Source organism: Strix uralensis, chromosome 7 (genome assembly GCF_047716275.1).
Source record: "Strix uralensis isolate ZFMK-TIS-50842 chromosome 7, bStrUra1, whole genome shotgun sequence".
Classification (NCBI taxonomy): Eukaryota; Metazoa; Chordata; class Aves; order Strigiformes; family Strigidae; genus Strix; species Strix uralensis.
Window position 1 is genome coordinate 20,342,846 of NC_133978.1, and position 26,344 is coordinate 20,369,189.

At 52.7% G+C, this 26,344-nt stretch overlaps 1 protein-coding gene across 2 annotated transcripts; it reads right to left on the reverse strand.

Moving 5' to 3' along the window:
* Nucleotides 1–2,407: 2,407 nt before the first annotated feature.
* On the reverse strand, nt 2,408–24,467 carry PITX3 (paired like homeodomain 3). 2 transcript variants are annotated; one of them, XM_074874785.1, is made up of 4 exons: nt 24,460–24,467; nt 9,860–10,000; nt 4,959–5,164; nt 2,408–3,950 (listed from the first exon to the last, which is right to left on the reverse strand). In XM_074874785.1, the coding sequence occupies exons 2-4, from the start codon at nt 9,966–9,968 to the stop codon at nt 3,387–3,389; spliced, it is 879 nt and encodes a 292-aa protein (XP_074730886.1). In that variant the 5' UTR covers nt 9,969–10,000; nt 24,460–24,467; the 3' UTR covers nt 2,408–3,386. The 2 variants fall into 2 exon arrangements, with proteins under 2 accessions (XP_074730886.1, XP_074730885.1); XM_074874784.1 differs by lacking the exon at nt 24,460–24,467 and adding an exon at nt 12,859–12,920.
* Between the last annotated feature and the right edge of the window lie 1,877 nt (nt 24,468–26,344).

Here is a 26,344-nt window from a genome sequence, read left to right on the forward strand (position 1 = left end):
AAGACAGGTGGCATTTGGAAAGCAGGGGACCTCTCCCAGAGCTCTCTGCTGCCAACGTGCTCACTTTGTTATTTTACTGTTGGCCATCTCTGGTGTCTGCAGATTTTAAGGTTTTCCTGAGATTGTGTCAGTTATTTGGTGTCATTGTACAAAGCACTCTCAGCTCAGAGCTGGTGTGTTGTTTGCCATCTGGTCTGGATCCTTCATGGTGCAATACCTCTGACTGCAGAAACAGACCCCACCATCTTCTCTGTACAGGATTGGGAAGGAGAAACTTGAATCAATTAGCCAGCCTGCAGAGCCACTGGCCACACACTTGCATGCACCGGTTGCCTTACGTGGGACTGACTGTGTCTGTCCTGCTGAGGAATCAAACTGGTCTGGCATAACGTTAATTGAAATGACTGCATGGAAAAACCTCAGGCTGAAAAACCAGTACTTAAACTAGGTCTTGACTTTTCTCCACTGGCTCCAACAAGAGATTATGAGAACCATGTGCTGGAGCTGGCCTTCTGCTCTGTATGTTTGATCATATTTTTCATCAGCTGAATTCTGCAACAGTCAGCAGCAGCCAGCCTTGTACACCCTCACCTTAACCAAACTTCATCTTCTCTGTGGGACAAGGATCTTCACAACCATCACAGCAACATGAAGAACAACCAAAGCTGCACAGAAGCTGCTCAAGGAAAAGCACAGCTGCTAGAGCAAGGTTAAAAGGGAAGTAGAAGCTCATGTTATTCTTGGCTTCAGCTGGGGAGAAGAGAAGGGAGAATTTTCTTTCCTTCCAGAGACACATCACCCAAGTGAAAGGGAAGCTGGGTCTCCCTTCAATTTCTTCTCCAGGCAAAGCTGCGTCTTTATGAGAGACGGTTATTCTGGCTTTGCCGTGTTCTCACCTGTGCTTGAGATCAGCACAGGGTGGAGGGGCAGGGTGTGTTGAAAGGGTGTAAGGGCAGGACCAGGTGTTTAAAGAGCTCAGCCCCTTCATCAAGGAATAGGAGAGAATTGTGGCACTACCTGGCTTGGGTTATCAGGGAGAGGAGTTGGACTCAACTGTGAGTCAGGCTCAGTGGAGGAGAGGGTATTAGAGAGAAGCCCAGGCCCTTCTTTCTTCCTTTAGGGGGAAGAGTCATGGCAGAGGAGTTAAGCACAGCAGCACCAAGACCGGGCGTGTGTTTGGTAGGAAGGCTGCTGGATTGAGGCCTCAGCACTGAATGGAGACTAATCACTGAAGCTGCTTCAGCAGCACTGGTGCCCAGAAGCAAGGTAGGATCTGGGTTACAATGAGTGGTCATGACTTGGATGTGCTACATCTATGTTTCAGATGTTTACGCTTGATCTTTGAATGCATGTTGCAGATAGGGTTGTGCTTCCAGTGATAACTGTTTCAGTGCAGGGTGACTTGGTTCCCTCATTTTGGATTAGCTCAGAGCAAATAATTTTGTTACAGTGAAGTTGGGCTGACATCTGTGACTGCTTTCAGCATTTGCTCACCAATAGCTTAAACAGCAGCTGCTCCCTGTGGAATAGGCTTTGGCAAAGACTGAGTAGTTCATATGCTTTGCTTGTGAGGGGTGTCTTACTATGTTCTATTGAGGATCCCTTATTAGCAAAGAACTTGCTTCCTCTCTGCATACTAACAACATTACAGAAACCTGGTTTATGTCAGGTTTTTCTGTCCCATTCATCTAAGTAAGGTTGTGGTGGCAGGGGTTTTGTTTTTTGCTAAGAGAAAAGTAAAATATCGTGGTTGTGCTTTTCCCCTGGAGCACGTGCCTGATGAAGGGAAAGGAGGCTGTACTGGGTGGGGATGTCCTGCTCCCTCCCCTGCTGCACATGGAGCTTCCCTGGGCCCTTGGAGGAGCCCTCTGCATCCCTCTACATTGGCTAAAGCAGCAGGTCCCCCTGGTGCACGTACATCTCAGGACAGCCACCTCTGTTACAGCTTTCCCAACAGAAACTGCGCAGGGGCGGGCTAGCAGGGCAGGTTGCTGCAGGCAGCCTCTCCCCCGGGAACTGCTGTTTGGAGCAGGAGTGCTTGGAAGGGCTCCCCCGCCCTGCACTGCCAGGAGCCCAAAGGTACTGGCCCCATCTAGCACAACGGGGAAGCCTGAGCCAAGAGAGGCTTGATCTTCCTGCCCCAGTGGGTGCATGCAGACAGGGAGCAGGGAGGGGGCTTGTTTTGCCTTTCATACTGTGTCTGCAGGCCCGCTGTACTGAGGAGCCGGGTGTTTGATATTTAAGGGAGGAACAGAGATGGCTCCTCCAAACTTCAGGCCCTGTTCTGACTCAGGCTGCCTTATGCTGGTGCTCCTAAGGATGCTTGCTCTCACCTGGGCTGCTGGCACTTGATTTCTGAGTCTTCACATGCAGGTTCGTGCTCTCAATAACCAGACAGGCAGAAGCCTTAAAGGGATTGTGCCAACTTTATTATCTCTTTTGGAAATGGGATTTGGAGAAGGGAAGGGAAGGAGATGTGCAAGGGGGAGCTGATTGTTGCAAAAGGAGATGCTTTGGATGTACACTGGCAAAGGTGTTCCTGGTGACTGGAAACGACTGAAGCAGTAAAGCATGATGGGCAGGATGCTGCCTTGGTGGATGTGCTTGCTTTACAGGGTTTTTGGTTTTAAGGTCTACTTTGTAGGTTATTTCATGTACAAAACAAAAAAGCATATTTTAGTGTCTACATATGTATTTGTGTATCTATATATAAGATATATATACACACACACATATTTTATATCCTTACAACTCCCGTTCCTAAGGGCTTCAAGTCTGAAGGGTCATGTATATATATGCATTATAAAGAGAGATGCCAATCGACCAAGACAAGGCTTTCCTTACTGGCTGTGTGAAAGATAAGTGGGCAAGACATCTTTAACTGAAATCTCACACATGTGCAGGTAAAAGGCATCAGCCAAGCACTGAATGGCAGCCCCTGCGTTGCCCTGTCCCTAGCTGTTCCCTGCAGGGGGTGGCTGCCCATGCTGTCCTGGGGATTTGGGGAGCTTACCCCTGTGGGGTTTGGAGGGGCAGAATAAAACACACTTGGTTCTGCTGCCTGTGGGTCAGGCACCCCGCATGTCAGGGCTCCTATTTCCCCATGGGGCTTCCAGTAGACTGTTTTGGTTTCTTTACCACAAAGGAGGAGGTTTGGTGGGCAAGAGGGGAAGGAGTTTGGGAGGGGAAAGACAGTCAAAATTCACCATACGATAGTTAGACAAATCTTCATAGAGGTCCATCTGCCTGCTTGCTGCTTGCGTGCGCTCTCTCTCTCTTGCTCTCTCGTGTTCGCTCTCATTCTCTGCAGGACGTACGCTGTGTAGGGCTAAAGGTCTCCTTCTGTCAGGTTAAGGTCAAGTCCCTGGTTGGCGGAGGGCAGCCCTTCATACGGGCCTGTCCACGGCATATTGGCAAGGGCTCAGATTGGAAGCTGCCGTCTGCACCGCTGGGTAGGTGAAGTTAGCATGCTGCTTGGCCTTCAGCCGCAGGCTGGCCAGGCTGGAGTTGCATGTGTCCCTGTACATGTAGGGGCTGGCTGTTGAGGCGTAAGGACAGGCACTGGATGACACAGCGGAGTTGAGGCTTGGGCTGTTCAGGTTGTTGATGTTTCCCAGGTTGTTGAGGCTGGAGGCTGGTACTCCAGTCACCGCGGAAGGGACCATGGATGAAGGCATGGTCATCGAGGCAATGGAGCTGGGCGGGGAGAACATGGGCTGGGAGGAGAGGGGACTGACATTCATGGAGTTGAAGAATGGGAAGCTCTTGGCCGAGAGCGGGCTGGTGGCGAGCCCCTTGGTGGCCCAGTTGTTGTAGGAATAGCTGGAATACATGTCGTCATAAGGCTGCATCAGTCCGTTGAACTGGGCTCCGAAGCTGTTCTTGCACAGTTCAGCCTGTTGGTTCCTCTCCCGCTTCCTCCACTTAGCTCTGCGATTTTTGAACCAGACCTGAGAGAGAGAGAGGGAGGGGATGGGAATTTCTCTGGGCTATCCCTGGAAGGGACCTTGTCCCAGTCTCTTTGCCCAGCAAGGTGAGAGCTGTTGAAGGGCTGGGAATGCTCGCAAGGAGCTGGGGGGCTGAGCATCAGGAAAGGGTTGCAGCAAGATGTCTGGGCTGCAGGATCATCTCCCAGCAAGAATCACCACCTAGATCAAAACCCAACTACTGCCGTTTTACAATGCACAGAATAACCCACCTCACTCAACAAAAGGATGCCCTCTATACGGGAAAAGGGAGGAAAATACTTGCTGTATTTCCAAGTGACCACAGCCCAGGAGAGGTTGGGGTTGTGTGACTTGGGAGCAAAGTATTTGGGGGATGTGGTTTGAGAGCTGCTGAGTGGAGGAAATAACCTCTCTTGTTTTGACTTCACCTCAGGACCAGCTTGGGGTGGGGTGTTAGAAGTCTGTCTTCTAACAGGAAAATCTGTTAGTGTTGGAGGCACTCAAACAATATAACTTCCTAGAGCGTGGAAGCTGCTGGAAGGCTATTCACAGTGCTGCTAACTCATATTTCTAGTAGCAGAGAGAAGCTCTCATTCCAGCTGGAGCCCTGCCACGCTACGCCTGTGACTGCACAGTCGTTTGGGAACCCCAAACGGTTTGGGAACCCCTTCAGCAAGGCTAAGGCTGGGGACAATGGCACTGCAAGGAAGGGGTCTGCCACATCGGGGCAGCCAGCTGGTGGGGCTCTGTGGGGCAGAGCCTGGGCTTTGCATCTCCCTGTGTTATTGCAAGGTGGCACTGGATGGGGAAGGCAGCACCAGCATGGGGTATGTGTGTGGCTGGATGTGCCAAATCTCTGGTGTAGAGCCTGGTGAGCTGTTTTCAAGACAGGGAAATTTTCTAGTGCCCCTAATTTCTTCCTTGGTTGGGGGACAGCTTGGTGCTTTGTATGACAGCCTGCTTCCTCCCCACAAGCTTGGGCCCAGGAAGGTGGGAGGGCCGCAGTCCTACCCGGACTCGTGCCTCTGTCAGGTTGGTCCAGACTGCAATTTCCTCTCTGGTGCTCATGTCTGGGTAACGGTTTCTCTGGAAAGTGGCTTCCAGCTCCTGGAGCTGCTGGCTGGTGAAGTGCGTCCTCTGCCTCCGCTGCTTCTTCTTGAGCGAGCCGTCTTCAGGGTTGGAGTCGTCCGTCTGGTTTTGCTGGGACTTCTCGGTGTCTATGTGAAAAACAGAAAGATGGGAGAGATCCCCTGAGTTAACTCAGGTGCTCGGATGCATTTGGGGAGCCCATCCTTGGGGCAATCAGTGCATGCTCAGTGAGGTCTCCACATGCTCAGTGAGGCACTGCGGCCACCAGCAGCTCCAGCTGCACCCATAGGAGTGGTCCCATCTCCCTCCCTTGCCCTTGCAAGCACCAAAACCAATGGCCCCTTGATGCAGCACAGTTTGCCGTCGTTTAACTGATGTAATGGATGGCAGCTTCCAAGTGACTGATTTGGATTTTCCAAACTTCCAAACTCTGGTTTTCATTTGTTGCAGTTAAGATGGGTGATGGTGGCAGAACTTACCCAGGCCAGCGGTTTCCTACTCTGCTTAAAACTCTCTGCCTAAGGTGCCCTTTAGAAAAACTGAACATAGATTGCCACTTACAACACAGCAAAAAATCCAGTAGTGCTTTGTGGACAAGTGAAGGGAAAAGGCAAATTGTCAATGATAGCAAGTTAAGGAGCAATGACAGCAACCTGAGGAGCACAAATTTTTATCCTTCCTCCCTTCTTACTCCTCTACCTTCTTACTTAGGTGCACATATTTTTATTTTTAAAAAGTAGGAAAAGGCCTATCTTAGACCTTACCATGAAGTACTCCAGCATCTCTCTGTCCTTCCACCACTGCCACCCTCCTCACTTGGAGATCCCCCTCCTAGAGGCAGCATCTTTAATTTCATTGCCCCTTAAATGAACATCTTGAAACTCTCCAGTGTTCACACTGGTATCTAACTGAAAAGTACAGCCCAGCCTCCTCCTAGGTATTAAGCCCAGGACTTAATGCTGAGCTTTGGGCTGCTCTGGCCCAGGAGGTGGGCAGCCAGGTACTTCCCTGTGCCACAGCACCTCCTTGGGCTGTCAGTACTCTGTAAGCAGGGACAGAATGCAAATATAAGTATCTTCCATCATCAAAATAAAATGTCATATTTGAGCACTTGGGCAATCTATGGAGGACAACTACAGGGAGGAAATCTACAGCTCGTGTTTAATTCTGCTGGGAACCAAGACAAGTCACCATAGAATAAAATTATTCAGTGAAAATAATTTCTGATGTTCACCACCTCCTTACTCTGATCTAGAAGCAAGGTGAAGCAGTTCCAACTGAAAATCAGGTTTTCAGCAGGAAGAGGAGGTGTTCTTTTACAGTGGAAAATACTCAACTAAATTAAGTAGAAATTATTGCAAACAGTTGCCAAAGTGTTGCATCTGGGAGAAGAACCTTTAAAAATCTGAGCATCATTCTGCTGAGATTCAGATTAAAGGGGTTTTTTGCTTGGTTATGTTTTTTTTAAGTGAAAGCTAACTTTAAAAGCTTCAAAGTCCAGAAGAATCCCAACATGGAAGGTGTCTTGTACAGCCCCTAAAAAGGCAAGGAAATGGTAACCTGGAATACAGCTGGGTGAGGGGAAAAAAAATGGTTCCTCAAGTCAGATGGATGTGCTCTGCAAAAATATGCCCCATAAAAGCTAAATGGAAAAGAGAAAGTCTGAGAGAGGTTGAAAAGTATCTGAGCCCTGACAGAGAAAGGACTCTGCTGCAGGGCAGTGCTGTACCCAACAGCAGGTGCTTTAACAGAGCTCAGCCCTGGGAGACGCTTCTGTCCCAGGAACCTGGTGCCACTACCCTGTTCCTATGACAGCGTGCTAATTCAGAAACCTCTCCCTGCTGTTCCTGGGAAAACCCTCCTTGCACCTGTCTTCCTCTAAAGGGAGCAATGCTGGAGTCGCAGAGAGCATTTGCAGGAGAGGGGCTTGCTCTTCATGGAGGAAAGCCTGGGTGCAGTCATAAAAGGTTTGTTTCGAAGGGTATGTGCTGCATTGACTGAAGCAATGGGGGTTCCCCATGGGCTTCCCACCAGCTGCCTCCACTTCTGTGGCACATTTAATGCTATCCACCAGCAGGAAAGCTGATGCAAGGAGATCAAGCTGGCTATGGCTCACAACAGCAGAGTGCAAACTGGTTCTGCTAAGCAGGAAGGTGCTGTCTCCTGTTCCCAGTGCCAGGACCAGCTCATGTTTCCATCCAGGGTGTACTCAGATGAGAACTTTCCCAGTGCACTCTTGAAACAGATGAAGCCATAGAACCTGAAAAGTGGAACAGTAGGATCTGGCTGTGGTCTCAGGGTACTCTCCTCGTTCCCATGAGCATCTTCACATGTGGATCCCACATTCAACAGAACTCTTGGAAGCATGCTCTTAATGGGGTTCTGGCCAAGGAGCTAAATCTGATTTTTCTAGCTCAGTGCTCTACACCAGTGTTGGAAGAGGGAGATTCCCACATTATCCATCTCTAAAACAGATTAAAAAGGGAGTGATGCCACCGCGTCTGAGCTAGTTATTAGGAATGGCTCATTACAGATGAAGGGACAATGCTTGGTTTGTTTGTTCATCTGCTAAGTCTGGGTTAAGAGCCCAATGCATACAGGGCATATGTTCCCACAGGAGCCTGTGACAAATGCATATTTCTGAAGGGGCTGCTGCCAAGCAGGAGTCTGTGCCCTAAGCACAAGCTCCTGCTCAAGAGCGCTCTTCTTCATGTAGGAAGAAACTAGACCAAGAGGGAAGGAGAATGGAGTGAACGTACCACTAGCTTATAGGCTGCATCTGGGCGGAAGAGCTCACCAAGTATCTTGCTTTACTATTCATCTTCTCCATACCTTCTGGTGTAAAACTTGCCATAAATCTTGTGAAGTCCAAGGAGATGTAGGAATCCTGACCTTGAGCCTGCAGCTACATGTTCCTCTTATTGTCCTCTTCGTTTCCATACATGCTACCTGTGGCTCTTCCTGAGCATTGCTTATAGGGAGTGTCATCTCCGTTTCCCCTTCTTCTCTAGGCAGGGGAAAAGTGCCCTCTGTAAATGGTGCAGAGCTTGGGAGTTGCAGTGGGGACCAAAAGCATGGCAACACAGGGAAACAAGGGACCCCACACCTTCCCCATCCTTGCTCTCCCCCTGACCTGTGCTGCCTGATGAAACCTAACAGAAGAGGGTGTCACAAACTATGCCACACCATCGGAGGACATTGGATCTCTGAGAACTGAGCCCAGACAAGCAAGGTTTGTGTTCCTTCCTCAGGATCACTTACTCTGTGGATGAAGGAAGCAGAGCCAAGGAGGAGCAGTGAGGCTGCTCTCTTGAGGAGAGGCAAGAAGTGCCAGAAGTGTAGCCCTGTCCCATCCTGGGCAGCCCTCGGTGGTGTGCTCTGCTCTGCCTGACACTGGTGATGTGTGGCTGCCATTGGCCTCTCTGGCGTGAATGTACAAGCTGTCAGCCTCTGCGTGCAGGTAGTGCTGGCAAACACCCACCTCCCAGAACCATTTTATTTCTAGATCATTTGAGACGGTGGGGAGTGACGTAGCCAGGCACCCAGCATTTATTGTCAACCCAAAATAGGTTGTGGAATATATCTCGTGCACGTTCACCCACTCAATGAAACGACTGCAGTCATAGCTGGAATTAGCTGCTCACGCCCAATGGAAAAAAAAGTCAGCTCCTAAATTGGCAGTTCTGCGATGTGCCAGGGTGGGCTTGATTGGGAAGGCCACTTGAATGGAGATGACCGCCGTGCATCCAAAGCAGCTGACGAGGAGCCACTGAGTTTGGGGATGTGCCCAACTAAGGTACGCATGCAGCAGGGAATTTGGCGGGTGGATTCTCTGACCATAGTTATCCCAGTGTAACTCCCTTCATGATACTTACTCTGGGGAATTTTAATCTGCATCATTATGCTTATTAGCTTTTGCACATGGATGAGCCTGGAGGCTTTACACGGGGAGCAGCAGGCTGTCCCTGGCCCTCGCCTCCCCTCGCACTGGCAGGAGCAGCTTTGCATTGTCGTGCCACATCCAGAGTAACACGGGATGGAGCAGTCACAGGACAGATGCAAAATCCAGGGAAGCCACAGCATTTGGTAGTTGATTTCTGAGCAGGTGTGAAAGGTGATGTTTCTTTTTCGGAGCCTGACAAAGAATGCAGTAGGCTTGGTGTTTGTTCAGCCTTTGGGAATGGTCAGAGGCACCTCCTTGGAATAGGAGGAGCCCACTTGCACCAAGGCACAGGTGACCAGGCTCTTTCAATTAAAGCAGGGGCAAGACAGTATTTCTCTTCCTCCTTATTGCCTGAACCTGGAAAGTTCAGTCTGAGGTTAACCTGTTGCATGGGAAGATTTAATCTAAGCAATTTAAACAGTTAAAAAAAAAAACAAGGGCAGTTTATAACTAGGTGTAGCCTTCTGTCCATTGGATGAGATTTCCTGTGTTGTGGGGAGAGCTCTCCTGCTCTGGTGATCTGGTTTAGGCAAATACAAAAAAATCCTGGTTGAGCAGTGACCCAGCTTGCCTGACTCCCACCTGCCATGGGCTGTGCCCCCTGTCAGCGGTGGCTTCCTGCAGCTGGGGCCAGGCAACCCCATCGCCAGGATGGTGCTCTCGCTCTCCTGATGGTTGTCATCATGATATGCACCCCTATGCCTTCCCCCTGCTTGCTGGGACAGCCATGCTGCCATGGCACTGTGCTGGCTCGTGGTACAAGAGGAAGCTCAGCATGTCCCTGGGAGCACCACAGCCAGCTCCTGCAAGCCACTGGCCACCTGGATCCACCCGCAAGGACAGGTCAGGGCCTCTCTTGCATCTTGAGCCTTGCACTCACCGCTGTGGTCCTGCCCTTTGCAGCTGTGCTCGTGTTGAGGGGTTCCGGAGTCCGAGAGAGACAAGGCTGGGCTGCGAGCCTCCGCATCTGCCAGCAGGTTGAAATCCATGGGGCAGGGATGGGTGGCAGAAGAGGAGGAATCTGAAAAAGCAGCAGGCACAGGGTGATTAGGGAGATGAATCTGTGTGTGTGACCTCTCTCTCCACCCCCTCTGGGAAGGACTTGCCAACCCTTGAGGAAAGGTCTAGGAAAAGCAAAGGATCCCTGTGTGATCCTTGGACCCCTTTGAGTTTCCTGGCTGGAAAATGGACATGCCAGGCTTTCTGCTGAGCTTCCCTATAAATCAAAGATCATCTAGTGACACTTCTATTTGCAGCCTTCAGAGAAAGAGCCTCCAATTTATAGGTGACATTCAGACTGAAATAGCAACACTGGGAGCATGCTGTGTAACTGAGATCTGAGGAAGTGGTTCTGGGCCAGCCAAGGGCTGTTAGCACCTTCCCCAGACATCCCGCCTCTCCCATCCTCCCTGCCCAGCTTCCCTCCTCTTTCTCTCTTGCTCCTCTGCAAAATGGTCAAGCCCAAGTAAAGCTGTCCAGAAAGCACTAACACAGGTGCACATGCACACATCCCAAAAGAAGAGCACTCCTGTGCATGGCACTGATGGGAAGGCATGTCTGCCTGCACAGCAAATGCTGTGAGCAGGGACCCAGGCAGTGCAATTGGACTCATTTGGGGTACATAAGGACCTCTGGAGCCTGAATTAACACAGGAATCGCATTACACACCCTTGGGTGCCTGGGAATGAGTGATCCTGTCTGCAGCAGCAGCTTGCTTCCAGCCTTAGGTCATCCTGGCTGAAGGCTTCTCGTGTCCCCTCAAGTGACTGTCCGTGTCCATAAGCCACCTCCCCTGGCTGAAAACATACCAGCTGGGAAGTTGGCGATGCTGTTCCCTGCAACTGCAGGCACCACTGGGACTCCTCTGCCACCTCTTTTCACACCTCTCTGACCCAGGATCAGTTATTCTCATCATGCTCTTCCTCAGGGCCCCCACATCCTTCACCTGTATTGCCCAGAAGAGCTTGGCTGAGAGCACCACTTTGTTCTGGACCAAATTGGACGCTCATGAAGAGGCAGGCATGAAGCAGTAAGTGCTACAAGCCCAGTCACATCACCTTGGAAACGTGAGCTGGCCCTGTGTCAGCCCTTAACCTGAGTTTCGGATCATAACCCTGCCATATGCAGGATGATGCATTGCCACCAATGCAGGTGTAATGGTTTCTGAAGGCTGGACTGTTTTGAGGGGACCACAGCACCTCCTGAAACTCTGGTCAAACAAGTTAATACCTCCTTCCCAGCTAGGAGCCTCTCACTCTAAAACATAACAGCAGCTGGTGCACTGTGCTGGGATCTGGGACCCCTGGACTTAGGGGCATTTGGATCAGGCATCTGGGGCTTCCAAACTGCAGGTGGAGGCCAGTTGTGAAGACTGTATTCTAACCGGTGAAGGATTGCCCAGCCCCTCAAATCCATATGTGTCAGGGAAGGAGCCTGCTGAAGGCAGTGTTTCAACTTGACTGCACTAGCATTTAGACATGTAAACAAGAGATTAATCGCATAGCTGTTGCACCTCCTTTGGAGGTGGATGACAGTGACTAAGAATGTATTTTCAGAGCTGTCTAAAACCTCCTGTCAATTTGAGCAGGGCTGCCGCCAGGGCCCTTGGCAAGGCTGACCCCCATACCTGCAGCGTGCTTCCCGGGCCGTGGTGAGAGGGCAGGGAGCCGTTTCTAACGGTTATCTGCCTGGTTTCTGCAGCAGATCTCGCTCTCAAAACCACCAGCGGTTTCCCCTCACTCTCCCCTTCACTCAACCTCCATCCCCAGCCCTTCCCAGGCACTGACGAATCTGTCTCAACAATGGCCTCAATCAGCACTCTCTGAAAACAGCATCTAATGAAGGCACCTGGTGCTGGTTTCCCAGACCTTTGCCTCGCTCTGGGTTTCTTCTCTCCTGTGGGAAGGAAGTGGCAGGGGCTCCATCTTTGCTGTGAGGCTGGTTTCCATTTCCACCTTGCAGTGAGCCTGACCTTTGATGTCCACCGGCTGTGCAAGCTCCTGGCAGCAGCAGGGCACAGCCCTGTTGCTTTTTGCCATGTGTACGTACACGAAGTGATGTGACAGGGGCTGTGTTTTCTTTAATACCTTTGCATGGAGTAAGGGGAGTCCATCTGCTGCTGATATTGCCATGGCTTTTAGCATTACTCTTGGAATTATGCAGAAACGCGCAGTGAATTAATTCCATGGATTAAGTCTTGATTAAGATGTGTGTCACTTTGCTGTCTCAGAATTTATTAAGAGCCCTTCTTGAGGCGGCGGCAGATGGAATTTCTGCCCAATGTTTGTAGATGATAATTTCCCCTCTTCTACAGCCATTTGCATATGATTGCATCTGTCAAGCACAATTTCCTCTCTTCTAGGGCTTGACTCTGTACTGGACCAGATTTAAGGAGGAATTCAGACTCCTGCCTTGCTGTAACTGAAGGACAGTGTCCTCCTGCACAGGGTCCTGTTTGCTTTGGGACTCTTTTTGCACATCTTGCGTTGCTTTCATCTGTGCAAACTAGAGCGGAGATGGGAAAACCAGGGGGGAGTATTTTACAGCTGGTTCCATAAGTGTAAATTACAACACAAGGTACAAGGCTCAGGGGAACCCAGTCCCGGTATTGAAAATTCATGCCCCATCCTGAACTGCACCAGTGTAGTGGTTACGAGGTTGATCCAAGCTGCTGGGCGCAACAACAAGCAGCAGCAGCTGCTTGGCCTGCCTCAGAGATGCAGTGGGCGCCTAGATTAAAACTGGTTTTAAAGTGTGGCCCGTATTCAAGTTGAAACTGGGAAGTGTGTCTCGGAACAAGTTTGCTTTTTGAAATGAATTTAAAACTAGGAGGATTTCAGAGAGAAGATTTTGTATGTATATATATATATAATTACATACCTATTGCATGTGCCCTATGTGGTGGCATCAAGGAAGGCCTTCTCAGCAGGTCGCAGAGAAGCAAAAGCAAAGGGAGATGGGGATCTGCTCAGCATGGTTATGGAGGACCACAGGAAAAGTCTGCAATGGGGACAGCACATGAGCTCTGTACCAATGTATTTACCCAAAGGTAACCCCACGCCACTGACACAAAAGGCTGTAGGTATTATTCTAGATTATACAGCCCTTTCGGATTTAATTAAAGGAGCTTTCTTCTACATTGGCTAGATTGCAGTCTAGGCAGAGACATTAAGAAAGTCAACGCTAAACCTTCATGGCATTTCTACTAAGTCGTTTGCCTGGTCTCAGGGAGTTACTGAAATTGGCACCTCAAAAATGTCTTTAGACAAAATAAAATTTATGATCTCTATCTGAGTCTTCATCTCGCTTTCTTTTAACATAAAAGAATGGTTTCTTTAGGGACAGCTCCTATACTAGCAACATGCAGCCAGGCTTGCTCAGAGATTTCAGTTTTGTAAAACTCCTTCTATCAACATACATAATTGCTCCCAAGATAAAGGTTCCTAAATCCATAACAAACATACCTTTTCTTTCAGTTGCTACCCACGTGCATCCTCTCCCTGGCTCCTGTGCAACAGCACCAGCAGCCACCTGCACAGGGCCCTTCAGCTGGATGGGGAGCTGCCATCCTGCTCCACGGTGGAGGCTCAGTGGAGGGCAGGGGGAAGAAAGTGGCTTTTACTCTAGGCTTTTTCTCCTTTCAAATTCACCCCCTTTCTATTTCTGCATCAGTGCCGGGCTGCCCAAGCCAGGGCCATTGGGGCAGGAGGAGGAGTGCAACCTTGTTTACCCAAAAAGAGCAAGCAAGGGTCCCCGTGACCTCTCTCCTGGTTCTCAGTAATATGCTGCTCCATCACCCGGGAGCAAAGATGCCTTTGCTTGGGTTTTTTTTGAGAGGCGGGGAGGAAACATAAAGGCTGACTGTGACCAAGTAAGGCTAATTATAGTGGTGGCTTTTGTGATGTGGATGTTGCCTGCTGAGAGCTGCCTTCAGATTGACAAGTGCTTGCTGCTCAACTTCCTGCACTACCATTGGGGAGCAGGCTACCTGCTGAACCTGCTTTGGCAGGTTGATCTGGAGGGAAAAAGCTGTCTCTTGGGTTCTTTTGATGTTATTTGCCTTCCCATGGGCATGTAGGGGTGCTTCAGCAGGAACCTGATACTTGGTGTCCCTAGGCAGCAGCGCATGGACCTCTGGTGACTCATGGGCAGGAGGGAAGCCCAGGTGGCCAGGCTTCCTCCAGCAGATCGGCACAGCCCCATGGACCTGTGAGCTTCCCCTGCCTCTGCCTCTGGCCAGGGCCATGGTAGCTGCAGCGTCTGCTTGGGTTTGCTGATCTGCACAAAGGGTTCAGGGTTATCCCTCAGGCTGAAAGGTGGTCTGCAATCAGTTGGGAAGGTGGTGTCTTTTCTTTCTTCCATCCCCTGAGGTGAAGGTATGATGTTACACTAGATGTCTTAGGGTCAGAGCTGTCTCTTCCTGTTCCATCAATCCCAGAAGTAAGATTCCTGGGAGTAATTAGATTCCTGATGGAGTCTAGTCGATTGCTTTACTCCTCTCATGCTCATGTTCCCCGTGTGCTGACTGGCTTTTAGCAGAGATAAACATTTGGGACTCTAACTGTACATTTTTAGGAAGATGATCTGCCTCTCTGCTTTGGTGCCCAGAAGGGGCTGAGCTAAGGTGAAGCAGCCCCTGCCTCTTCTGCACCATGTCAAAGGGGAAGGGGCTGAAGCCGCACCTGTTCCCTCCTGGAAGAGCATTTTGTTCTCCGGATACATGCATTTGTTCAGGGGATGATGCCATGAGGGTGCCTGCAGGCTGGGATTTCAAGTGCCACAGTCTGCAGAGCACATGAATCACACAGCAACCCAAGAGCCAGGCTCTCTTTGCCGGCCGACCTACAAGGGGCTCTTTCCCTACAGCTAGAAAGTAAAAAGGATGGGACACAAGACAAGAGTTAATCTTCACTTCCTCAAGACTATAGAAATACAACTGTGGGGAGACCAGGGTCACCCACTGCTAAACATCTCAGTGTAGCTTTAAGTCTCTAAGCTTAATGGAATTGCAGCAGGAACCAAGAGTGACCATTAATCACTGGAAGATAAACAGCAGCAGCCAGCCAGTGACCCAGAGCACAGAGCCATTACAGGACAGGAAAGCAAGCTGCCTGCCTCCAAAAACTTCAGGCTGTGCACAGCCCCAGGCTGGCTGAGCAGTGCTTTCGGGTGCACGCTCATAAATGGATCATTGACCTCCAGCAAGGGCTGAGTCACAGGTTATAATAAACTTTATTTCTCGATTTAGTCCCTTGCAGATGGGCACTAACACCTGAGCTCTGGTGCTGTGTGGTTTCCTAGCGGTGTGTGCTGCTTTGAAGCCTGGAACATGGTTTGGGTTTTTTTTTCCTCCCATCAGTAGGAATTGCCAAAGCTCCCTGAGGCGCTTAGTATCTTATTGCTGTTGGAGCAAGTTGCCTGGGTTGTCTGGCACTGCCCCGCACACATTCTGGGCTGTAAGAACATTGCAGGCAGTGCGTGGTGCCATGCTAACCGCAGCAGCCCAGGCCCTTGCTGACAGGCTTCCTGCCCGTAGCTGGCAGCACAGGCTGGCTTTCTGGGGAGGGTGTCCAGGCTGTTTCCACTCTCTTCTCTTTTTGTGCATGGCTCCACAGAGAAGTTCCTGATAACACAAGGCAGGGAGAGGATGGGGAGATAAGGTGCTGTCACTGACTTGGCTTATAATGTAGGTAAAACCACTCGGCTGTTCTGGGACTCCATCCTTCATCTCAGAAATGATGTTAATGAGCCTATCTGAGCTGGTAGAGGCAATGAAGCAAAATTCCTCTAAGTGCTTCCAGATCCTCAGATAAGAGGTGCTAGGGAAATGCCCGGCCTTGCTGGACACTGCCTAATGCATTCCCTGGGGGCTGGCGGCAGCCTGCAAGGTGAGAGCAAGCCGCTTGCTTCCTCTGCTTTGACAGGAGCCGCCAGCTGTGGAGGAGGGTGATGGCTGAAACCTCTGCTCTGGGCAGCAGAGGGTTAATAAATCGCCCGTATTCCGGAGGATTATCGCAATGGAAATGTCCCAAGGATTGACAGCTCTATACCCATGTCCGCAGCAAAAAAAGCTCACAATGGAATGTGTCCCGTTCGCTTATTTGATGGGCCGCACCATGCCCCTGCGCTGGGGAAGCGCTCTGCTGTAACCATGCACTGTACATAACACATCGGCCTCCCCAATGGGTGTGTCTGTGGCCCCCAGACTGGACTGGTGGAGATCCAGCTGAGCTAAAGCATGGGGATCTGCAGAGATGGGGAAACATGCTTGGGCTTGGCTTAAAGCAAACTATTTGCACTAGTATCTTTGAAGGCCAGTGCTGCCCTTAGCCTACCTGGATAGTTTCTGAAATGGCACCCAGAATTTGGAAATGAAGAGCTAATCTTAACACAGAAGGAAAGTCCTGCCAGACTTTCTTCAAAGTTGTTTTTTTCCTAAACTAAACGTTTGTACTTCTTGCATTCTTGTAAGCATTGCACTGCAGGTCTCGCCATGTCTGGCTGGATTTGTGCTATCCCTTAGATGCTCTGCCTCAGCGAGGCTTTCAGCACCTTGGCTCCATCAGCCAGGACTGGGATTTTCTTTCTGACAGACTATATAGTTGTATTAATAAACCCATGCTTTGTTATGTCTTGTTTGTTAGGCATCTGGAACAATATAAATCAGGAAAGGTTTGATTTTGCCCAAATGAATAGCGATTGCACAAAGTTGCTGGTGCGGTGAGGCTCCATGGTGCAGGAGTGCTGGGAGTGAGAGCGTGGTCTGCAATTACAGGGGAAGAAAAGTCCTTCAGGGAAATTAATCCCTTTGCTTTGGGGAAGGGGGAAAATAGACTGATTTCAGTAAGAAATTCTGCCTGGGAGAATCTTGCAACCAAAACAAAGAACCCACTAACATAGAGCACTGGTATTGGCCTGGCCTGGCCGTACCCACCCCAGTCATCCCTGCCTGCCCTTGTCTGCTCTCACAGCCCCCACAAGCTGGTTTCAAAGCAACCAATGCCAGCGCTGTGGGATCTGCCAGCATCTTCACAGGAGAAATAGCTGCATAGACACAGCATGCGAGGGACCGTGATGTTCCCTTGCACCCACAAGCTGAGCAGCGGCGTGGCTGGGAGCAAGATGAGACAGTTGCAAACCAGGATCCTGGGCAGGAGTGAGAGGCACAGGCAGCCTGCCTGCAGCTTGGGGGATGGACACGCACTGCTCGCACGGTAGCAAAGGGCAGCAGGGCCTGGCATCAGCAGATCGGTATGTGTTGCTGTATTTATTTGGGCGATTGTATGAATTTGGCTAATTATTCTGGCAGTCAAAGGAAACTGATTCCTGTGGGGGCTACACTCGCAGCAGCATGGCAGGGTCATTTCTGTATCTCTGTGGCTGTAAAGTTGGCCCATTTTAGGGAGGCTCAGATAGCGAGATCAAGGACTGGAGCTCTATGACTCCAGCTGCTGTCAGGAGTTTTGTATGGAGATGGAGGGCAGCAGATGACTCAAGACATTACCAAAGATGTAAATGATTCTCACAATTAGTAAACAAGCTCAAGAAAGCCCCTAATCAAGCGGGTGATGCAGGGGGTTGAAGGTCAGGAAGGATCCCGCCATGCTGTCGGCACGTCACAACCTTATGGCTGGCTGACCTCAGTGCGCTGTTGAGCTGCCCGCATCCGCCATCCATCAGCATTTCTGCTAGAAATCCTTTCTGGAGAAGTTCGACTTGATCATAAACATTTGTTCTGTGACAAAACTTGGCAAAAGCGGCAGCTAGAAAGAAGCTTTTTTCTTTGGGGGGGTGGGGTGGGATGTTGCTGGATCGTTGTTTTGAAACAACCTGGTGGAGCCCAGAGGGTTGCAGGGCTCCAAAGGGAAAAGTAGCGACTGCTAAGGGTGCTGTGACTACCCCACCAGCCACCATGGCCAACGAGCAGCCCTGTTGGCTAAGACAAGGAGAGCCCAGAAGTGGCTGGCTCGCTCCAAGGGATGTGTTGTCTCACAGTGGAAACCCGCAACGCTGGAGGGAGCCGATGTCTGCTGTGCCTGGCTGTAAGGTTTCCTGATGATTTGTCTTCTTTTTTTTTTTTTTCCCCCAAGCAATTTATATTTAAATTTTTTTTTAAAGCTTTCTGGCAGGAAAACCCTTGCAGGACGCAGGCTGCCGTGAATAAAACAAACGGATGATCTCAGCCCACAGTATCCCTCCCCTCTTCCTTGGGATACTGTGGCTGGTAGGGCTGGGGCAGGGGGAGGGTGGCTCTGGGATGGATGCTTGAGCTCCCCCCCCCCCCCATCTGCCTTTATGGACCTTGCAACATGCCCTGAAGGTCAGCCTGTTTACCCAGACATTGTTTGAAGGGGGCTGAGGGAGGCGATCAGCCCTCCCCACTGCAAACACTGCTGGGTCTGATCCTGCAGCGTTTTGCAAGCAGCCTGTACTGGCAGGATCAGGCCCGCGGATTGCCTGGTTTTCATGCAGTGTGCCAGCAACGAACAGTTAAATTGTGCATATCAGGGGCAACGAAGAGGAATGGCTGGTGGGCAAGAAGGGAAGGCTGGCAGCCCTCTGTCCCCGCAGCCTCTCATCCAGGTGCCCTGCTTGGGGCCGTGGCAAACTGCTCTGTCCCTAAATTTGGGGGTGCAACAGACATCACAAGCAGCAAAACAAGAGGTTTGAATTTCAGGATCCTGAAATGCGCTGTGCTGCCTAAGGACTGTGTACGAAGTCTGTCTTTTTTTTTTTCTACTCCCCCCAAATCCTTCATTTTTCTATCTGCTAAAGGCTGCATCCCATGCAGAGCCTTGGGAGGTAGGCAGTTTGGGTGGGTAGGAAAGCAGGCTGCAGAGCCCTAATTACTCATCCAGCCTGGCCCTCCGGCAATCCCATCAAAGCAGTTCAGAGAGAAAAGGGATGGGGCAGAGGGAAGTGAGCTGTCTCAAAACACTGCCGCTTGGGTCACATAACCTCCCTTCAATCGCCCAGCCAGCCTGCCTGCGCTGGGGATGGGGACCTTACACCCAGAAATACCTCTGCCTCACCCAGCCCCCTGCAATAGTCCTGCCAGCAAACCCCACCTGCAGCTCTAGGGTAGTGGGAACAGCCTCCATGGCCTCTCATCGTGGCCTGGGACTAGGGGCACATCTGAGCTCAAGCACTGTGCTTTTTTAAACACTGCTATTAAAACTCACCCAACACAAATTAAGCTGCAAAAACCTTTTAAATGGGACACAAAAGTACATATTGTTCATCACACTGGAATTTCTCCCTGGTTAGGTATGGATCCATACACAGACTGACCTTTATGGCTCAATTAATTTAGCTTAAAGATTTAAATTTTATTTTTTTAATCACCCTGATACATCCAGTTCTCTAGAAAGTCTAGTATTTTGGAGAAAAACTTCCATGAATTTACTTTAAAAAATAACCTTGCAATAAATACATACAAAAAAAACCCTAAAACCGACCCCAACTTGCAGAACTGGAAGTTGGAATATTGTGGCACCAAAAATAAAACTGATGGAACAAAAAGGGAATTTCATGTGGTTTTCATTGTCAAGTCTAAGCTCAGAAACAAACAGGAAATAAAAATGGCTAAAACAAAAGAGATTTCTTTTAAAGTGTGTTCAAATCTAAGTGGGGAACTGCTTTATTTGGGAGGGATTCTCTGTTTATTTGTTTTTCAGAAAGAAGAGTAAATAAGAATATCCACACACAGACAGGTCAGCTTGATTTACAGTTAAATCCTCATGCTTCTCACTGGTCATTTAGAATAAGCTTTTTTAAGAAAATTAGACTCACATAAGTGGCAGCACTGGAAGGAGAAAAGGCAATGGGGGGGTGCTTTTGCTTGAAATGAGACTGGGGGGGAAAAGGAATGAAGAGGGAGAAAGAGAGGCAAATGTAACTGCACATTCTCCCATCATTCGTTTTATTTCATCTTTGTACTTTTTCAGTTTTTGCAGGCAGCTCTGCAAGTGCTGAGCCTTCCAGCACATACCATCCCACCAAAGCTCCCCAAGTAGCAAATAAATGCATTTATTTAATAAGAGTAGTCTGCAGGATCAGGGCTATGTGAAATAGAGGAGCATACCTGCTGTATCCTGCAGACATAAGTGTTTCTTAGGCTCTCAAATTTGGGATTGTGGAACTTGTTTCATAGGGGTTTACAAACAGGTGTCTCAGTAACAGTAGCTCTGATGGTGATTTTGAAGGGTTAATTTAATGCAGACAAGACCCAGCTCCCCATATCAGCTGAGATCCCCAGCAGCTACAGCCCTGTTAATGCATCTCTGAACACTTCGAACAGTTGAAAAATCAGATGGACAAAATTAAGAGCAACTTCTGCAAATTCAGCTCTGGTTTCCCTCCTCTTTTGCACTAGTTAACAGGGTGTAAATGTTTATTTTCTGGTGGAGCTGCGGTTTGGGAGATAGTGAAGAGCACTGGCTTGAGGGTCAAGGGACAGAGGTTGTATTTCTGGCTGAAATCAGATCAAGTAATTCTGCCAGTTTCTCCTCTGCACAACAGGGATATTTCCCTTCATGCTAAAGCATTCACAGATCCACCTATGGAAAGACTAGGTAGCTCCCAAGGAGAGACATCGTAAGATGCAGCTCTTCAGAAATGAGGGCTCTGAGCTTGAACTTGTACCCTGCAAAATCAGCAAGAAATCTGTTCAGTGTGCAGAAGATTGGCCTTCTTCCCGAATCTGCTGGGCAATACTCCGACACCAGTGGGAAGAGGGGGAACTCCCTTGCTCACTCCCCATCTCTTTTTAAAGCCTAATAATAACAGAAACGTTTCTCACCATCTGCCCAGCTAGCTCTCCTAGTTCCTTCCTGAAAACAACTTCTAATATTTAATTGTTACTGAAAAAACAGCAGATCCATCGCTGACCATCCCATGGGAATTCACAGCTCTGGCCAGGCTGCCGTACCTGTCTTTCTCCAGGGTCAGGAGACAAGGATTTCAAGCAAATCCTTTCCCACAGAAGCAACCCCCTCTACACTGAGTCCGGCCCCAGTCCCTTATGCTGCTGAGCCTCCAGAAACAGCCCGTGGACTCCCTTAAATGCCCCAAGGAAGCCCAGAGCTAATAACCAGCTTCATTCAATTCCCAGTCACATTATTATCCAATCTGCCAGAGGCATTAATATTCAGAGGTGAGGCGGGAGGAGGGCAGGGGTGCTGGCGAGGGGGAGCAGCACACAAAGAGGAGGAAGAGAAATGCGGCAGGCTGGCCTCAGAAATCATCTTTCTCCAGTCTTCTGAAACCCCAGCCCATTTCAGCCGGGTGTTGACAAGAGAGGGTTTTTCCTACGGCCTCAGCACTAACTCCAATGCCAGTTGGTAGAGGCTGTCCCTCTGCCAACAGCAAATGCCCAGGCTTGGCACAGCCTGATGCCCTCAGCCCCGGCGGCCCACAGCAGGAGGGAGAGCTTTGCCCCCTCTGCCATCAGACCCTAAGTAAATAGCAATCTCCCATTTTCAAACAGTCAGATTATCGCTGAGCCTGCTCAGAGACACCACAGCCTCCCATTTCTGACTCTCCTCTCTCCACGGCTGGCCCCGCAGTCTCATCCCACTGCCTTCCTGATGCAGGGCACACAGCATGAAACCACTGGTTTTCCCCATGTGGAATTCCATTTCCAGCCCAGGTACCTCCCCTGTCCCCAGCACCGGGGCACATGTGCCAGGTCACGAGACAGACCTCATGTCCCCAGCTCATCTCATCTTCCTTTTGGAGCGGTCTCCTAGATCGGGTTTCTGGCTTTTTCTTTTTGGCAGTCTCCAAAGTCAGCCTCACCTCTCAATCTCAAGGTTTTGGGTAGCATCTGACAGAGAGAAGATGCCACTCTCTTTTGCCAACTATCCATAGGTTACATTAACCAATACTTTTGCAATCCAGTCACAATTTGCAGATCTATTAATTGCCTGAATTAAGCCCTTATAGAAATGTAATAGATATTAAGTGAGGCTTGCAACAGTTTGTCTGCCAGAGAGAGATACTGGTTTTTAAACCAGTGCCTTGGACAGGAGACAACTCAGGAATATAGGTGGGCTTTCATGGAGGGAGCCTGGGCTGCAGGTCACACAAGCCCAGTAACACCAGAAAAAACACCGCCCTCACCCAGACCCCTCTACAGGCTATCGGGAAAGACATCTCCCCATGAGGGCTCCCTGTAAGAAGTACCAGGCATGGTGCGACCGTTTGCTAATGAAAAAAAAAAAAAAAAAATCAAACCCTGCTCTGCTTCTGCGGACATTTGTAGAGACTGAAAGCAGCTACTATGCTCTGCTGGTCCCTCAGGAGCCAGCAGGCAGCTCTTTGTCCCTCACAGCAAGGCACCATCGAAGCCTGCACAAACACCCATTCCTCTGGCTCACCGACAGGCCAAGGGGCTGGGAGGGAGCGCGAGGAGCCAGGGAGACCCTGATCCCATCACCGAAAAGGTGGTCCTTTCCCTGCCTTTGGAAGGTGGGCCAGGAACAGGGGTGACACTCCTGAAAGGCACCTTCCTGAGCTGCTGCTCTTAGCATCTCCCGAAATTGGAGAGGGGATAGAGCCATTTCATCCCTAGCATCCTCCACGTCACGGGCCAGGCGTGCAGGACCCACAAGCTTGTCTGGGGGATGTCAAATTCCCCTCTTTGCCTTCAGCACTAGTCTCCACTTAGGAAGTGCACGGACCACGGGCCCCTCGGCCGAGAGGCTGCCTCCCTCTAAGGTGACGGAAGGGGGAGGCAGGTGAGGGACTGGTTTTGATTCCTGCACCTCCAGCTCGAAGCACCAGCCGCGTGCGGTGGCTGGGGGCTCTCACCGGGGCTCTGCCGCGCCCCGGGGTCCTGCAGCAGCGGGCCCCCCTGCGGAGCCGAGCTCTGCACCTCGCAACCCGCCGGGCCGGGCGGGAAAGGTGAGCGGCGCCCCGGGAGCTCCGGCCGGGGCACTGCTGCTCCGGGCTGCCTAGCCCCGCCGGGGCCGGGCTGGGAGGGGGCTGCACCGACCCCTGCCAACGCCTCTGCAGGGCCCTGGCGCTGCCGAGGGGGAGCCAGCCCCCTCCCAGCCCGTCCCCTCAGCTGTCCAGCCGCGGGGGCGCCGGGAGAGGGGCCGACAGGTGTGCCTCGCTCGGCGGCACCGGGCCCGCCGCCCCCCACCGGGGCCCCGCCGCCCCCCCCTCCCCAGCCCGCTCCAGCAGCTGCGGCGGAGCGCGGGCGTCGGCCCCCGCCCCGGCCGCCCTCCCCCGCCAGAGCCGCGGCCAGCCGGGGCCCCTCTCCCGCTCCGAGGAGGAGGACGCGGGGAAGGACGTGGGGGTGCCGCGCTGGCGGGCTGGCCCTTCCCCCGGGGCCGCACTCGTTGAGCGGGGAATAGCCGGGAGAGCGGCCGGTACCGGGCTTCGTCGGCTGCCCGCTGCGGTCAGCCGGGCTTCTCGGGCGCCCCGCGGGACGGAGGGACGCCGGTTTGCCCCGTGCCCCGGCGCCGGGGAGGCGGTGGAGCCCGTGCAAGTGCTCGGCGGTCCGACTGCTGGCTCTGCCCGCAGCCTCCCGGCGCCGGGCGGCCCCGCTCCGCCGGGGCGGCTCGGAGCTCCCGACGGAGCCGCCGCGGGGGTCGGCGCTCCCCCCGCTCCTTCACCCGCAGCCCAGTCAGGTCTGTTACTCCCGGTCGGGTCCCCGGGAGCCCCGACCGCCGGGGCGCAGCAGCCAGCGGCGTCCCGGGGCGGGTTCGCCCCGTCCGCGGGGCCCGGCTCGCCCTCTCCCCGGCGCTGCAGGGAGGTCGGCTCTGCTGTAAACAGGAGCCAGCCCGTTACATAAATATCATTTATCCAACTGTCCAAAAGCCGTCGGGCTGCCTTCCTTTTTCCCGGCGACGTCTCCTCGCCTCTGCTCCCCGCGCCCTTCTGCCCCGGACCCAGCAGACAGCTGAGCCGCAGCCCGCAGCGCCGTTATTTACAGCGAGCCCCGGCTAATTTAAACAGCCCCGGCCCCGCTCGCCCGAGTGGAAAATGACTAAGTTTAGCAACGGCGAGAGGCTCCGGCAGCGCTTGCCGGGAGGGGCCCGCGGCGGTTCCGAGGTGGCGGTCGGGGCTGCGGCACCCCGGCGGCGGCGGGCAGGGGGCTGCCGGGCCCTGCAAGGGCAGAGCGGAGGAGGCGCCGCGCCTCGCCGCCGGGCGGGCAGCGGTCGCGGCAGCGCCGGGGGCGCAGCTCCGCCGCACGCGGCCCCGGGACCCTTTCTGGATGGCAGGGCAGGGCTCGATCCGTCCGCTCTCCCCCTGCCCCTGGCTGCTGTCCCTTTCCCCGGTCGAGAGCGGGGTTGCCCCCGCGCTGTCAGGCAGAGCGGGCCGAGCCGCCCCGCCGGGGATGCTCTTACCCTGCCCCAGCGTCGGAAGGGCTGCGGCCGGCTGGCGCCGCACGCCCGGGCCGGCACCGAGGGGCTCACGGGGGAAAAAAGGGGACAACGCCTGCCGGGAGGCCGGGGACGGAGGGGCACTTACAGCGGCTCCAGATGCGGGCTCGGCTGGGCGGCCTTAATCCTGCGAGCGGGGCGAAGCTGGCCCCCGCCCCGCGTCCCGGGCTGCTCTGCCGCTGTCAGAAAGTAAATCCCCCCGGCTTCCCGGGCACTATTCGCCTCGCTGCCGGCCCGCGGCTCACGGGGAGGGCGGAGGCGGAGGGCGCCGGCCGACTGCCTCCCATTCACCCTGGCCATTCACTTTATGGCGGGCGGCCGGCGCCCCCCGCCAGCTGCACCGGGCGCCCCGCTCCCGCCCGCCCCATTCCAGCTGCGCGCCCGCCGCCGCCCGCCCCGTCCAGCACCGCCCGCCCCGGCCCCACCCCGCGCCCCGCCCCGCGCTCCCAGCGCCCAATCGGCCCGCGCCTCATTTACATCCCGCCGCGCCCCGGCCCCCGGACTGGCCGAGGAGGGCTGTAGGCCCCGCCCCCGTCCCGCCGGCCCCGCCCCTGTCCCGCCGCCGCGGGGCCGCCGCCTCGGCCGCGCCAGGGCAGGGGGAGCGGCGGGCGGGGGCACCCCCCGGGCGCGGGGCTCTCTGCCCTGCCAGCCCTGGGCGCACACGGAGGGGTCCATGTGTGCCTATACATATGTGTATGTTACATATTGTTGTCATCGCTGCCGTCACCGTCGCCTGCGCGCCTTGCTCACCGCTTGGCGACCCGGCACCCCGGGGCCCGTGCTGGGCATCCGCTCCGCTCAGCACCGGCGCGGCGAGCCTGCTCGGGCTTTACGGCTAGAGCCACCAGCCAGGCAGAGTTTTCGGGGGGGAGCCAAGTCCGCAGCCGGCTGCCGGAAGCCTTCCCCTGCACGATGGGCCAGCGGTTGCAAGGGATGCTAATTACCGGCTAATTACCGCACGCGCTGTTGCGGCTCTCGGCCGTACCGAGAAGCGCTTCTCTGCAACGCTGCGCCGCTTTTCCCGGGACGCGGGGGCTGCCGGCTGTGCGGGGAACACCGCGCTCCCGCCCGCTGACGGCTCCCTGGGATCCCACATGCTACTTGTAGCTTCGGCTCCAGCCTGGCGCCTACCGAAGTTCATGGCAAAATCCCTGTGCAGCCGTGCAGGGTGCGACCCCTCCCTGAAACGACCCCAGCTGCTCGTCCCCGCTACAGCAAGCTTTGGACGTGTTTGCACACACATTTCCAGGCAGACACGTCCCCTCTCTCCCAGTGCTCACAGGGAGAGGTTTGCAGAAGCCCAGCTTGGCCTCTCCATCCTGCCCCGGGATGCCTGAGCCCAGGGGAGAGGTTTATCCCTGCCAGGCTCTTACGGAGCTGGACGCGTGATTCTACGGTCTGATTTTCTTGAGGTCATTTCCATGTCAACCTGCTCTCCAATTTATGATGCCAAAGGTCACCCTCAAGCTCTTCCACTGACATGTTTTAGAGATTAGGAAATAATGTTGTGAGAGTAGGAGTGAATTTTAACCCTGGGTGATTTACGAGCCATATTTAGGGAGCCTGCTAAATGCATAACGTGGCATATAGATATGTATGGGAAGACAAATGCAGACGAAGAAGCACGGCATGTAAAGAGAGGTTAAGTAGACTCAGGCATTATGGATTACAGTTCAAAAACATGCACAAACACGTTAATTCAGTAGAAACGTGGAGAGTTTAAAAGGAGTCACAATGTTGACACGCTTGTGAGAAATTACTGTATTTTTTTAATGGTAGTAATCTGAGGTTTCTGTTTGCCTTACTGCTTTTTTGCCTGAAAAAAATGACAGCACGCTAGACCACATCTTTTTTCAGCCCCGATTTTAATCCATCCCAGCATAGGCTTGTCTCCATCAAGAGAAGCAGACACAGGATAGCAGCACTAGCACTTTCCACGGGGCAGTCTGTCTCTATCACTACATGCCTCAGGG

What these genes read in the sequence shown, in the direction of transcription:
- PITX3 (XM_074874784.1), bottom strand. Translation starts at nt 12,886, where the DNA reads ATGCCACCACATAGGGCACATGCAATAG. An exon ending in ACATAGGGCACATGCAATAG is followed by an intron (nt 10,001 to 12,858) that starts GTATGTAATTAT and finishes CTGCTTTTTCAG; the next exon opens with ATTCCTCCTCTTCTGCCACC. An exon ending in TGACAGAGGCACGAGTCCGG is followed by an intron (nt 3,951 to 4,958) that starts GTAGGACTGCGG and finishes TCTCTCTCTCAG; the next exon opens with GTCTGGTTCAAAAATCGCAG.